This window comes from Saccoglossus kowalevskii, chromosome 6 (genome assembly GCF_978046115.1).
Source record: "Saccoglossus kowalevskii chromosome 6, keSacKowa6.1, whole genome shotgun sequence".
Lineage (NCBI taxonomy): Eukaryota > Metazoa > Hemichordata > Enteropneusta > Harrimaniidae > Saccoglossus > Saccoglossus kowalevskii.
The window spans coordinates 24,816,136-24,831,131 of record NC_140646.1 but is presented as its reverse complement, the minus strand read 5'-3'; the positions used below and the strand labels follow the sequence as shown (position 1 = coordinate 24,831,131).

General features: G+C 33.7%; 1 protein-coding gene across 1 annotated transcript in view; it reads right to left on the bottom strand.

Annotated features, from left to right (window-relative positions):
• LOC102803250 (adenylate cyclase type 2-like) overlaps window positions 1-14,996 on the bottom strand; it is a 121,619-nt gene that overhangs the window by 55,283 nt on the left and 51,340 nt on the right. Inside the window, exon 2 of the mRNA XM_085500250.1 lies at window positions 2,852-3,172. Within this exon, the coding sequence (XP_085356376.1) occupies window positions 2,852-3,118 (267 nt within the window). The 5' untranslated portion in view covers window positions 3,119-3,172. The remainder of the gene's footprint in view (window positions 1-2,851; window positions 3,173-14,996) is intronic.

The window sequence follows — 14,996 nt, the reverse complement described above, 5'->3', positions numbered from 1 at the left end:
ATCTATGTCACAGAACGTTCTACGTTATTTGGACGTGCACCACACCCACTAATACAGTGATGGGACGTGGTCAACACTAAAAGATAATACACGTATGATTCAATCAAAAGCCAAATTATTTATGCAGTTTCATTTCATGTTTGGGAAGAACCTGTTTTACAAAGGTTGTCAACCTGAATAGAAGGGCAACAAACATGTATATTTGGTCCATTGGTTTTAATTAGAATCTGCTATTGCCCTCTTACTGTCTTAATGCGACAATCTCATCTAATTATCACTTGAGTAAATTTAAACTGACTGACTTGGCCTCATCTCAAGGGGGAGCAACATTGTTGGGCAAGGGCTGCAAAAACACTGTGCAATATGTCATTAGAGGCTCAATCAGTAGACAGTTGGCCAAATTCACTTGTGGAACAATAGACTGCATCTGGATGGGAACTTGGTTCCAGCTGCACTGGGTCACTCACAGGAACTTTGGCCTTGGGGAAACCATTTCAAAGAAACCAAGTAGGTGTGATGAATTCAGATTCTAACTCAAGGATCAACGACTATAAAAGCACATGGCATTATCTGCTGCCAAAACTGCCTGTTCAGACACTTGGCCAGTCAACTAGATAAATCGTGTACATCTGCATGCACAATCCAAACAGTCGTGATCATAGGCTTTCATCACTGTGCTTCAGATGTGATAAAATAGGCTTGGATTGGGCAGTCTTGTTAAATTGTTGAAGCACATGGTCCTTGTGACAGTGTGCTTCTTTGTGATCTGACATCTTCAATGTTTCAAAGCATCACAATACAGTAGTAAACTATCCAATCCATGAGATCTATGAATATTAAACTAACACAAAATGAGCTAATTAACTCTGCAATCAACAACTGTAAACTATATCATTCTGGGTTTTAAAACACTCCAATCACTTTGAGCAATGAAAAGAAAAATTATTGCTATATAGGGTCCAAACACCCCAAGGTGATCAACCATGGATATGTGATCATCTCCCATATTAAAAAATCATGACCAAGATAATCGATAATAGGATAATCAATCCACATGTTTCACTGATTAGTTCAACTGATCGTACCTGTATCTTCATCTTTATGATACAAGTTGGGTCTATTGAATGCTTTGTTATATGTTCATTAATAATTCATATTTGAAAGCATATTTTGATGAACACTACAGGCAATAAAATCTTAATTATAATAAAATTACTACCTTTATTGGCAGACTGCTCAGCTGAAAAATTAAATTAGAATTGGACAAGCTTTTAATTAATTATGTAAAGTAAAACAACCATAATTACCTACCTGAGTTATTTTTATACTTATACTAATTTCATACTATGAAACAGAAAATCTAATTGCAATCCAATCTTCTTATATAATATAATTTACATTGTGTAATAGCTACATAAATCATTTTTAATATTCCTACAAAATTGAGACAGACTTGAGCAAAAACTTTTTTTGACTTGTAATGTCAAATGTGACGATAAATTTTGATTGGATATGCATTTGCCCTTTCTACTTTCATAATAAAACATGCAAAGAAGATTGTTCAAACGAGTTATACTGATACAGTTTGATATCTATGCAGAATATCTAGAGCTGGTTAATTTCTTATGTCGCCTGTTGTTTATTAATCATCTTGCAGAGAAAATACAATTGGACTCCCTGCAATTATTTCTTTAGTCTTTGTGCCAATTAATTTTTATGTAACAGAGAACTCATTATTGCTTGGACATGCTGTATATATGAATATCTTAGGGCAACTGCAGTATAGATTACTTTATGATAATAATTGTACCAAAAATAACAAATGTTTGTAACTAAATATGACCAGTCGTTAATTACCGGTAATAAAAAAATATGACAGTACAGTCTTCAGTCACAAGCCTTAAAGCAAACTAATGGGTCTCTACATCATCATATTTGGGACATGACTTCTGTGTTAATTTCCTGTTTCAATCCACGGTTGTTTACAATTTGAACCTGCAACACCTGCGCACTGAGCAATTGTGGCCTTTTCATTAATTAAATTTAAGCCGCTTAACAAGAACACCCACATTCTTTATTTTTACTGGTGCACAAACAAAATCAATTATGGTAAAGTGCACGCTGCAATGCAGTTTAAATTTTAGTGTGCATATGACAATCTTAAAGCAATAATAGCTATGATTTTGCACATTTTTTTTGTTTAAAGCGAGAGAGTCGTCACCTGCGCATGCGTTAGATGGCCATAGCGCTATATTGTTTACAAACAAGCTTCTGCCCATGAGCCTTTGCGTTTTTAGCATGTATTATTATCGTCGCTTGGGACTCATTTCCCACGCGAGCGCAGACGACGACCCTCTCGCTTTAAATATAACCACATAAAGCTGATCAAATCACACCAAGATATTGTTTTACGCAATTGCATGGGCTAAGTAACCCCACACAAGACTAATATCACAATACATTCCCGCACAAGCACATTACGCCAACATATCTATTTTGAGTCAATTTAAGATATGATCAATTATAATAAATATTTTTATGTTCAGAAAATATTTGCAGATGTATTTTACTCACTGCAACATTATTTTTTTAAATTCAAGAATTTAATTTCCTACAAAATCTCAACACACAAAAGTTGGGAAAAGACTAGTAGAATGGGAGTATTAAATTAATGTGGAAACATAGTGTTGATAGCCTTCATTTAATACAGTCATAATAAATTTCAATTTAATAATAGCAATATTATCGAAACGGAAATAAAACATTAGTTTCAGCTATGAATGTCTGTTGACACAATCTGCACAGATAAAATAAGTGGAAATGTTGAAGTACGATATAATGAAAACAATACCTTGTGAAGGAGCAGCATCAATGTTATTATGCTAAGTCCAATAGCCAGGCCAATTACTATCAAAGTTATTAACAGAGAATGTCTTTGTTGAACACGATATTTTTTATATAATTCTTCCATTTCCATCTTTCTAAACTTCTCCTTAAGTTCACTGAGCGACCAGTGAGTTTGATCTGCAGCATTTTCTTGATCCTGGAATATTTCCTCAATTTCCACCGAGTCCAAGGTGAGGTCATTATTTTGAGAGCGTCCATATTCCAAATTCATTTTGAATGTCTCAGGAGGTTGGCATAACAGTCACAATCCCAGAATGGTAGTCATCTGATTAAGAGAAACAGGGAATTACATATTAATCAAATCAGCCTACAATACTTTTGTTAGTAGTAATTGACCTCATACTGCTGAATCACGTTCAGTATTCAAGTAAGGAACAAAAAGATTAAATGAGACGCATAATGTAGTTCAGAAGCCACATGTGCAGTGTAATAATTAAATAGATTAAATGGATTGCGATTATACCACATGAAGTAGATGGATTACCCATGAATTACAACCTGTAGCAGGAAGTGAACTATAATCATCCAAAAAGAGGTTTAGATACCTGAATGGAAAGGTTGATTTTTCTCAGTAGAGTGAAATTTTATAGATACCCCATGCATCAATGATTTGTTATTCTGATCAAGCGTATTAAACATGGAAATTCCCACACAGCTGAGCTCAAATTCACTGCAGTAAAACCCAAACATCCCCTAATTTGATGTTAGATGGGCAAGAAGCCTTCATTATCATAATGGGTGGAATGGGGGATGGGTCTTTTTTATGTCATAAATTGTCATAAGAGTATCCTATTTTCACCACCTGAGACTTGCATTCAAACAAGTTATTGTTTTTCCCTATCAGCAGACACATTTCAATCAATACAAGTAATAAATACAGCAGCATTGCTTTCAGAAATAAATACATTGTTACTCTTTCTTATACATGTATATCTAACTATAAATGTTGCCAATCAATAAAAATTGTAAATATGAGACAATTTAAGTATTTAATCATATTTCATACCAAACAGGTCAATATCCCACTTTAAAACCAGGAGATGAGATTTTTTTTTAAATCGCTAAAAGCAACATTTTGTTATCTGCAATTGCAACTTGCAACATTTGGCAAGTGAGTAAAAAGTTAAATCTGTATTCCACAGGGACGAGCAATTTCTGCAATTTGCTGTCCAAGTAAAATTGCCTGTCTGGGAACGGTGGACATTCATTTTAACCTCCAAAAACTGTGTTCATTGAGTAGATAAAATCACTCCAGTTACTACAACCACATTAGGGAAATCTTAGGAAGATTAATGACAAAATAATCAACAACAATATCTGAACAGACATGTTGACCTAGTGCATTAATCAATGTTAAGGGGAAAATGGTTATTATAGTTAACATCACAATGACCAAAGAGACTATTTCATTTATCTACATAAAGGGAAGTAATTTTCTTTCAAACAATAAATCAATGTTGGCTAAACATCTAGTTGCGTAAAATCATTTTTTATGTAAGTTTTAATGCACATTGTCTTGTCCAAAAAGTATTCAATACACAAAGAAACAAGAAGAGTTCCACCGCAGAGTTCACCAGTATCAATACTATAACAAGTCATTGAAAATAACACAGTCCCCGTCATATTAAAGCGGAGGGGCTGTCGCGAGCGTGTCCTTGAAACTTGAGTTCCAAGTGGCGTATACAACAGATTGTTTATTTACATCAAAACACGTGTTTCGTGTCATAGTAATATGGCCAAAATATAAACAGCCGTTATTCAGCCATCTTTGATCTGATTATGAAACACACTGATATGTATGATTGATGTATGTGCCAAATACGAATGGAAATGGTACATAAATTGTGGAAATATAGTAGTAAGGCCAAAAAGTCAGATGGCTGTCAATCGGCCATTCTTTGAAACAAATTGTCATGGACATGCATTGTAAGATGTATAAAGTACTGCATAAAAAAACAAAAACAAGATGCCTGCCAGTCGACCATCTTTGATCCAATTGCGAAATAAATCGTCATGGACATGTATTCTAACATGTATAATCTATGTACCAAGTTTGAATGACAACTGACAAAGCATGTCCAAAATACAACATTTTCAAAAAACAAGATGGCTGCCAGTCGGCCATTTTGAATCGAATCGCTAAACCACTGCATGTGCATATGTCCCACATAAGGTACTAGGCACATGCAAAGAATGAACGGAATCGGTCCACAGGATTCTGAAATATGACGTTGGATAGACTGATGCACGGACAGACGGACACACGGACAGACAGACTCAGGAACTCACAGACGGTCGGGGACATGTATCCTATAAACATGTATGATCTATGTACTAAATTTGAATGAAAACTGACAAAGCATGTCCAAAATACAACATTTTCAAAAAACAAGATGGCTGCCAGTCGGCCATCTTTGATCCAATTGTGAAATAAATCATCATGAACATGTATCCTAACATGTATAATCTATGTACCAAGTTTGAATGAAAACTGACAAAGCATGTCCAAAATACAACATTTTCAAAAAACAAGATGGCTGCCAGTCGGCCATTTTGAATCGATTCACTAAACCACTGCATGTGCATATGTCCCACATAAAGTACTAGGCACATGCAAAGAATGAACGGAATCGGTCCAAGGGATTCTGAGATATGACTCCGGACGGACGCACGGACACACGGACGGACGGAGACTGAATTATAAGTCCCCGTTTTCGGACTTCGTCCGAACGGGGACTAAAAAAAATATTCACATGTCTTTTCTCAAAACAAAATAAATTGCTATTAAATAGAGGCAACCAGTAATTATTTATTCCATTCATATGCAGGCATGTATGTACAATATCAGGAGTAGACAAAAAATGGTCTAACCAACTAGCAAGTTACAATTTATCACACAGATATTTGTTTTTTTAAATTATTAAAATAAAAGATGATACATTTTAAATGGTACAGTTTCAAATAAATCAGTTCCAAGAAAGAAAAGTATGATATTAACAATAATATGGTCCAGTGGTTTCTAGGAAGTGATAATCATGTTGTAAACTGACACCTTTCTCTTGTCCAGCCAGACAAACAGCAAGGATTTATGTGTATGTCACCACCAAACCTATCGTAATTATACAGATATGCTTATACAAAATATAACTATAAAATAACACCTACCGAAAAAGGTTGATTACAAGAAAACTTGACGATTGCAAATGATTAATAGTATACAAGTAGATAATTATTCCGACATTCGAGCATAAAGAAATACTGCAGAGTGAATTTCACCACCACAGATTGAAGGGTAGTGTAAACAAACGACATATTATACATGTGTTCTATATGTCACATGACACCATAATTACTACAATTAATGTGTCAAAGTTAATGAATGAAACATGCATAATTTAGTACAAACAAGGTCATTTTGGCTTTGAAATGACTGTTTTTATTTAATAAAAGTATTCATTAACTGCAGCTGTGTGTCCCTCTAGCACATATAAATGGATATATAATGCATATTCATCCACGCATACTCACTATCAATGGTAGAAACAATCTTATTAATATACCTGAAGAAAGACATTGTTTTATTAGGAGAGCTCACTTTGTTCCTCCAACTGTTAACTATGGATGGGTACATGCCACCAATAAGTTGACATCTACTGAGCAGTTCAAACTAAAAAAACATCTAGTGAGTATTCTGATTGAACACAAATTAAAAAGACAGGCATTCACAGTTTGTGAACGTTTTTAATTATTTGACAATGTTTGTGTCAGAGAATATACGCAGTTTGTTTACTTTTACTGGATGAAACAAGTTTAATTACAGATATTCACAGATTCAATTCACAACAGGTATAACAGATGAATGGTTCAATGGCATGATTTGCTCACATACTGAGAAAACTGGATACAAACTTTTATTATTAATATGCTTTAGAAATACGAATAATGTCATTGTAGTTGACCTGAATAATATTGTGAACATTTAATCAACCAAAACATTGGTGTTTGTGCCATATGACATTGTTAACCCCCAACCCTAAGATAATTGGATAGGCATGAAATTTCAATTCCTAAATAAATACCAGACAAATAGCTATAAAATCTACGTCAACAGCAGAGCTAAAAAGTGTTGCAAGCAATAGTTTATAATTAACTTAGGCACAGTGGGATTCAATTCTGTTAATGGTCCACCAATGGTGATCTACTTAGGGGAGCATTGCAACAAATCTGAGATTTTCAAATATGATTTGACTGAAAACCAATCGGCTTGGACACTATATTACTGTATACAGTGAGCAGTGTGTCTTCTAAGCCAATATAACAAATCACTGAAGCACACAGACTTCCTGCATGTGATGCTACTGTAAAATACTTTATTTTCGCTTGGAATTTATTTTCGCGAAGGGCTGATTCAGTGATAAATAAAATCCTGCGAATATACCTTTTTTCCTATATTTCACAATCAACTCGTCAAAAATCAGTGAAAATAAATTCCATACAAAACACTCAAAAAGCCTTTTCAGTGAAAATTAATTCCAGCGAAAATAGTACTTTACAGTACTAATTGTGCTAATTCACTGGCGCATCGTTGACGCAACGGAAAATCATACATTGCTTTGGCGATCTTGAAAAATCTCTTATTATAGTCATGAAATTTGTAATATGTCACATACAATTTTTTTTTCTTTCTAAGATTGAGCTTCCCAGCAGTCAACAAACTAAGTCAACTTGATTTTGGGGATTTCATTTTGACTCATTTTGATTTCTACAAATCAGTCCTGTTAGAGACCACACTGTCAGTATATATGTTCGGATGCAGCTGGGTCAAATATTTTAATATTACCGGTAATAACAACAGTGTCATGGATCCGGCTTCAGTTGTCCAGAGACATTAAAGTACTGTGAAGATGTTGTTTACTGTTTCATTCAAAAACAACTATTAAAATGATACCTGACTCATTTAACCTATCGTCAGACATGTAAATGTATGACTCAGTACAAAACAAAGTGTGTGAAAAATATAGATCTGAGGTTTTTTTGTATTTTGAAATATATAAAGATATAAATATACCATTCGTATAACATGAAGGTCATAAAGACAGTTGTAGTTCACTGAAAAAAATACATTTTAAAGATGCAATATGGATGAAAACATCATTTTTTAATATTGATTGTTCAATACTCAATACTGTAGACAAAATCAGCGCCAAAGACAAAGTAACATGGACCAAAAGCATAGTTAGTAATTGAGAGTGAATAATTTGCTGGTCTAGTATCAACAGAAACTTAAAAAATATATTAAATTACTCTTTCAAAATCAAAATATATGGTCAGAAATTAAATAGAATATGTTGTTTATGCATTTTTTGTATCAAAACTGAATTTCCTTTGTTCATGCTCATGTACAGAGATATAGTAGTAAAGTCAAAAAGCAAGATTGTAAGCAGTCAACCATCTTTGATCCAAATGTGAAACTACATGTAATTGTCATCAGACATGTATCCTAACATATATAATTTGAAGTGAAAAACCCATGTCAATGATACATTTTGAAAAAACAAGATGGCTGCCAGTTGGTCATTTTGGATGCGAACATGAAACCAATCGCGGACATGTATCTCAACATGTATAAAGTTTGTATCAAATTTGAATGAAAACTGACAAATCCAGTCCAAGATACTAGTACCACATTTCACAAAAAGTAAGATGGTCGCTAGTTGGCCATCTTTTATCTGATTATGAAACAAACTGACATGGACATGTATTCGAATATTTATGATGTATATGCCAAATATGAATGAAAAAGATCCGTAAGCCTTGGAGATATTATAGTAGTATGGTCAAAAAGCAAGATGACCACCAGTTGGCCATCTTTGATTCGATTGTAAAACAAATTGTCATGCACATATATCGTAATCTAATATGTACAATTTATGTACCAAATTTGAACAAAAACTCACAAAGCATGCATAAGATACCACATTTTCAAAAAACAAAATGACTGCCGGTCAGCCATCTTGAATTAAATCAGTTAACCACTGCATGTGCACATGTTCCAGATAAAGTACTAGGCACATGCAAACAATGAATGGATTTGGTCCATAAGGTTCAGGAATATGACTCCGGACGGACGGAGATCGAATTATAAGTCCCCCAATAATATAAAAACAGTATAGAGTGGCTATACTCAAAAACCAATTTCCCACATCCACAAGTATGGAGTATTGAACAACAAAAACAATTATATTTTGACATTCCATCTGTGTAATATTGCCTAGTTGACATTTAATTTAATATTTCTGGGGGAAAAAAGCCCCCAGGATAGCTCCCCTGTTGATAATGCATATAGTCTGAAAGCAATCGGATCTACAATATAATCACAGAATCTGAAAGAAGTACACCAAACGTACCTACATACATGTATAAATTATCATTTTTTACTCAAAATGACAAAAATATTCACTAAAATTAAGAGTTTTCATCACAAAATGAACAAAATCCATGATACCTTCTTGGAAAAGATCAAAGCCAATGTATAATGGATAACAAACAATGAACACTCAGTAATATGAATAGTTCCTTTTGACTTTAAATTATTTAAAAAAAATATTTTTATAATAACTACTTTTTGGTACAACCTGTGCTGCAGAAAAACAATCTAAAACATGCCAAATTTGAAGTATTAGTTTGTTAAAGTATGGTAACTTGGATGCTAATGTTAAATACTATTTTTTGGCTTGTATCTATTGTTCTTATGGTCTGCTAACATTTGATAATGGACAGTTTTCATTCAGCATTTACTAGGAAAGTACCAGTCTATTACAATGTAGTTTCTTTGTTACCATTTCACCAATACCTGTTCACCAAAGACCATTTACCAGAAAACTACTGTTTTTCAGTATGAGGTTGTTTTCGAATGACCCAATTATTATAATGAAGAGTACAACATCGATCTTATCCCCTTCACTATTTAAAAATAGGCGATTTTTTGGGCAGCATCACCCTGCATTTGAACCAATGATTTCTAGATCGAGCTGTATGGATGCATGGTCACTCAACTAAATGAGCTAAGCAGGTAATTTGTACTTGAATGCAATATATTAAGTTACTATATGTACATGATTCAGGTGCGATTTCTTCAGTTCATTGGTCAATTGTCCTTCTGTACAGTGACAACACACAACAGGGCTTCAGAAAAAAACACCTAAAACTAGTTAATTATCAGTATCACTTCATTGAAGTAGAGCAACTAGGATGTTAACGATAGTGAGGCCTGTTTTGGGTCTTGATTCTACATGTAGATGAACGTCCTTTGCCCAAAACAGGCTGATAACGGCAACAGCTTGTTTAGGGTCTGTCTCAGTTCTAATGAAATGTCCTCAGTCCTCTGGACCTCAAAGTTTTACTTGAACCTTGACCACAAGACAGGACATTATCTACTGTTAGCATTTCTGTAGCTGTGCTTTACGTGTTAGTAACTGTCCAACTCATCCGGGGAGAAATAAATGCTTGTATCTCAACAGAAAATTTGGTTTTCCCGAGGGAGGTAGTAGGAATGATCAAAAAACAAATTTGGTTCATTCATTATTCTCACTTTATCATCCCTTGGGAAACCAATTTATTTTAAAAACATGATTATCACTTCAAATGTCAGCACATTTGTTGTTCTTCATTCATATTTATCCAAAGAAAATTAGATATCATGTACGTTTTTTATCTTTAACTGAATAATTGACTTGGTACTATGGTAGTATGATAATTACTATCCAATGCTGATAAGATAACATCCCGTCTGTAGGAATATTGAGGGTACCTGTGTTTGTTTCCATGGTGACAAAACCTCCCCATAGCATACAAGTCAAACTTGATTATTTTCTATTTTGAATATTAAAAAAAAACAGAGATCAACCAGCTTGAGAATTGTACTTTTTTTCTCTAATTTTCAGTCAAGGCATAAGGTTGTAAATATTTCAGAGATTTCAATGTATCCTTAAATACAAGACCTGGTCTTCCCTGTCGTATCTGACTGCATTCTGCCTCATACAATTGTTTGTCGATTAGTATTAAGCACAAAATCTCAGAATATAGTTTCTATTAGCTGGTCAACACATGCATTTCTAGAAAATGCATGTGATTTGACATTTGAGTTTTTTACAAACCAGGAAATGGCAACAAATAATTATGCTATGTATTGCACTATTAGCTAGAAACTTAGATGGTAGGTTGTGTAGCCAAGACAGATTTTGTCACTTCTATCATACATGTGTTGAAAAAAAAATGCGTGCATACTTTTAAGTTTTCATAATATCCAAATAAAATATGCATTTAATACACATAAATTATGATTAAAGACTCACTGGAATTGCAAAATTATTCTAATGATTAAATCAGGTTTCACTAAATTTGCTCACAAATTTGTACCTACAATCATTTTATTTATATACCCAGAGCATCTTATTGAAGAAATAGAAAAATCTATTAACATTGTACATTCTCCTTTTGCCCTCCTGGCGATAAAATCAGAATGTGACGAATTTAGTGGTTGCACATCCATTATTGTCTGCATGATTTATAACTTCATTATTTACTGGCTTTGTGGATAATAGGTGTGTAATTCCGCTGTCAATCTTAGCATAAACCTTCAATTAAAATCACTGCATTTATAACACTCAATACATCAATAGACATTTCTAATGGATTTACCGACAGCCAAATTCAGTCAATTGATTTTATTATGTATGAGTGAATTTGATTGGTCTGGTGTGGAGATAAAATGAATCTGTGACATAAATTGTGTGGGAAGTTAAAGAGAAATTAATAAGTATACTGAAAATATAACTAAAATTGGGTTTCAGCTTAGGATTCTGAAGGCACTATATAATTTCAAAGCCTGTTACCTCCCGTTTTATAATGTAAAAATTTCATAATTTTCATATATTTGGTCTATTACATTTTTTTTTTTTATAACAACTATGACCAATCTTTTCACAAATATAGTGAATTTCATGACAACATGAATGGCTTTATGGAAAATCATAAATATTTATAAAACATACAGCCCATCAGGCTTCATTCATGTCCTAAGTGTACTCTTTCATTGACTATATAGAAACCATTTGGTAACACCAATTTACCAGTAAGTATTTGCAGATTTCTATCAATCATTGGTCGATTTACTAGCATCCGGTACTGCCTGGTTTGCTATGCTTCAAATAGATTTGATTAAATCACTGTTATGAGGGTGAGACGAAGCTAAATGCATACAGTATACTAGTAACTTGTTTGGAAACATGACTGTTTCTGTAGGTTTGAAACGTGCAAGGAATGACCTGACCTGACAACCGCTTAAAAAATCTGCCATAATAATATGCTACATTAAATATAGAAACGTATTGGTAATGCTTGGATTGATAACAACTCTATTTACTAGTGTTATGCAATGAATTAGACATCCTGACATGTGAAATACATTTAGGATACAATGTAACTAAATACCATATATTATATGGCAATATTTTATCTTCTACTGATATCCAATATGTCCCTTAGTATTGTAGTTCAACATTCTTAACTTGTTCAAATCACGAAACGACCTCAAGACACATGAAAGCAAACCGACCAACAACTTATAACTGGCAATGTTGCCATTTGAGTGTCTAAAAACATATGACGATAACAGTATATGTGTTGCGATTGGTCAAGCTGTTTGTAACCGTTATTTATAAATATTTTACGTATAAACAAGCAGCCTGTCGGCTGAGATAGCTCCGCTGTTAGCAATGCACATGGCAATTAAAGAACAGAAGATATCATTAGAAAATGAACAAATCTGAGAGAGGTCCACATGTAGTACCTATATGTATAATATATCAAAGCAATTGGACTTGCGGTTTTCAACAAGAAGTCGAAAATATCACTTTTTACCAAAAATTACAAAAATATTCATCAAAATTAGAGAATTAAAGATATCATTATGAAATGAACAAATCTGAGAGAGGTCCACATGTAGTACCTATATATGTAATATCAAAGCAATTGGACTTGCGGTTTTCAACAAGAAGTCGAAAATATCACTTTTTACCAAAAATTACAAAAATATTCACCGAAATTAGAGAATTAAAGATATCATTACAAAATGAACAAATCTGAGAGAGGTCCACATGTAGTACCTATATATGTAATATCAAAGCAATTGGACTTGCGGTTTTTAACAAGAAGTCGAAAATATCACTTTTTACCAAAAATTACAAAAATATTCACCAAAATTAGAGAATTGAAGATATCATTACAAAATGAACAAATCTGAGAGAGGTCGACATGTAGTACCTATATATGTAATATCAAAGCAATTGGACTTGCGGTTTTCAACAAGAAGTCGAAAATATCACTTTTTACCAAAAATGACAAAAATATTCACCAAAATTAGAGAATTAAAGATATCATTACAAAATGAACAAATCTGAGAGAGGTCCACATGTAGTACCTATATATGTAATATCAAAGCAATTGCACTTGCAGTTTTCAACAAGAAGTCGAAAATATCACTTTTTACTAAAAATGACAACAATATTCACCAAAATTAGAGAATTGAAGATATCATCATGAAATGAACAAATCTGAGAGAGGTCTACCCAAGGTACATATACACCAAGTATCAAAGCATTCAGGCTTGTAGTTTTCAAGAAGAAGCCGAAAAAGTAAAACATTGACACGGACGACGACGACGGACGACGACGACGACGACGGACAATCACTCATATGATAAGCTCCGCTCGACAAAGTCGACAGCGGAGCTAAAAACTGATAATCATACCTTCAGGAAATTCACTGTATCAGCAAATTCCTAAAACACAATTATCGTATTGATCAAGTTTAATGAACGAAATGTTCACCTGGTAAACATAGGTAGGTTGTTCCAGCCAAACCTTGCAGGTGAAATCCAAATTTCAAGAGGTACCCGGTACACCAATTCACATGATTTTAACATAAAATGACAATTACCACCAAACAATTATGAATACTTAAAAGAGGAAGATGCAAGACAAAGAGAAGTATAAACCAACATTTTCTGAGAACACCGATCAGTGGCAAGATCACCAATTAACAGAAATTTGAGTTACTAGGCAACATACAGTTAACTGTTAATTAAAGTTTGAGCTACAAAATGTAGACATGGTTTTGCAAAAGTGGTTTCTGAAATATGGGCAGGGTCGTTTTTGTAACTCAATGTTTTCGTAACTTGATTTCTGTTACTCGAACAATTCAGCATCTCATCAGTGGCCACCATTTCCTTCAAAAATTCAAGGTTTGTGATAGTGAAGAAATGATGCATGACTGATTGATTGCTTAAGTATGTTGAATCATGTATGAGTTTGATGAATCAAAGAGAAGTGAGTGTATATGCATCCAGAACGTAATTGCATCTTTGTGTTTGATTAGGGTCTCATGTGATGTATACACATAAAACACTGTAGCACCCATTGAAACCAGCCACCACACAAGTTTTGGAGGTCTTTGCTAAAAAGTTCTTTAACTTATTTTATACTGAATGGGAAGTTAGTTATAACTGAATCAATTATTGCTCCCTGATGCGAGGTGAGCACATTTGTATCATGTACCCAGGTATATTGATTACTTATTTTATCTAAACTAATCAGCTTCCATAGCAGAACATACGACCATGAGAAATACCTGCCTTATCGTCAGTTGTCACACAGAAGTCAAAATAATTGAGCCCTGAAGCACAGATCTAGCAACCATGCCTGATTGGGGCAATACAATATTCAACCCTGGAATCCAGGATGGTATTCAACATTCACCACAGGCCAGCGCACTGTGACATCATTGTTTACATTTTTGACAATTATTTATCCAACATGAAAACAAATGTTACACATGGATCTGCACTAGCTTGCAATCTGCTGTGACAATATTGTTCTTATTATGAATTTAAAAGCTGTTTTATTAACCAAGAAACATACATGTATATATTTAATCTAAAATTGTTCTATTAGAATGTGTTCCCACATGTGTATTTGAATAGGTATGGATTCCCGAATGAGCATATAGGTCCCCTATGTATTTGAATTGGT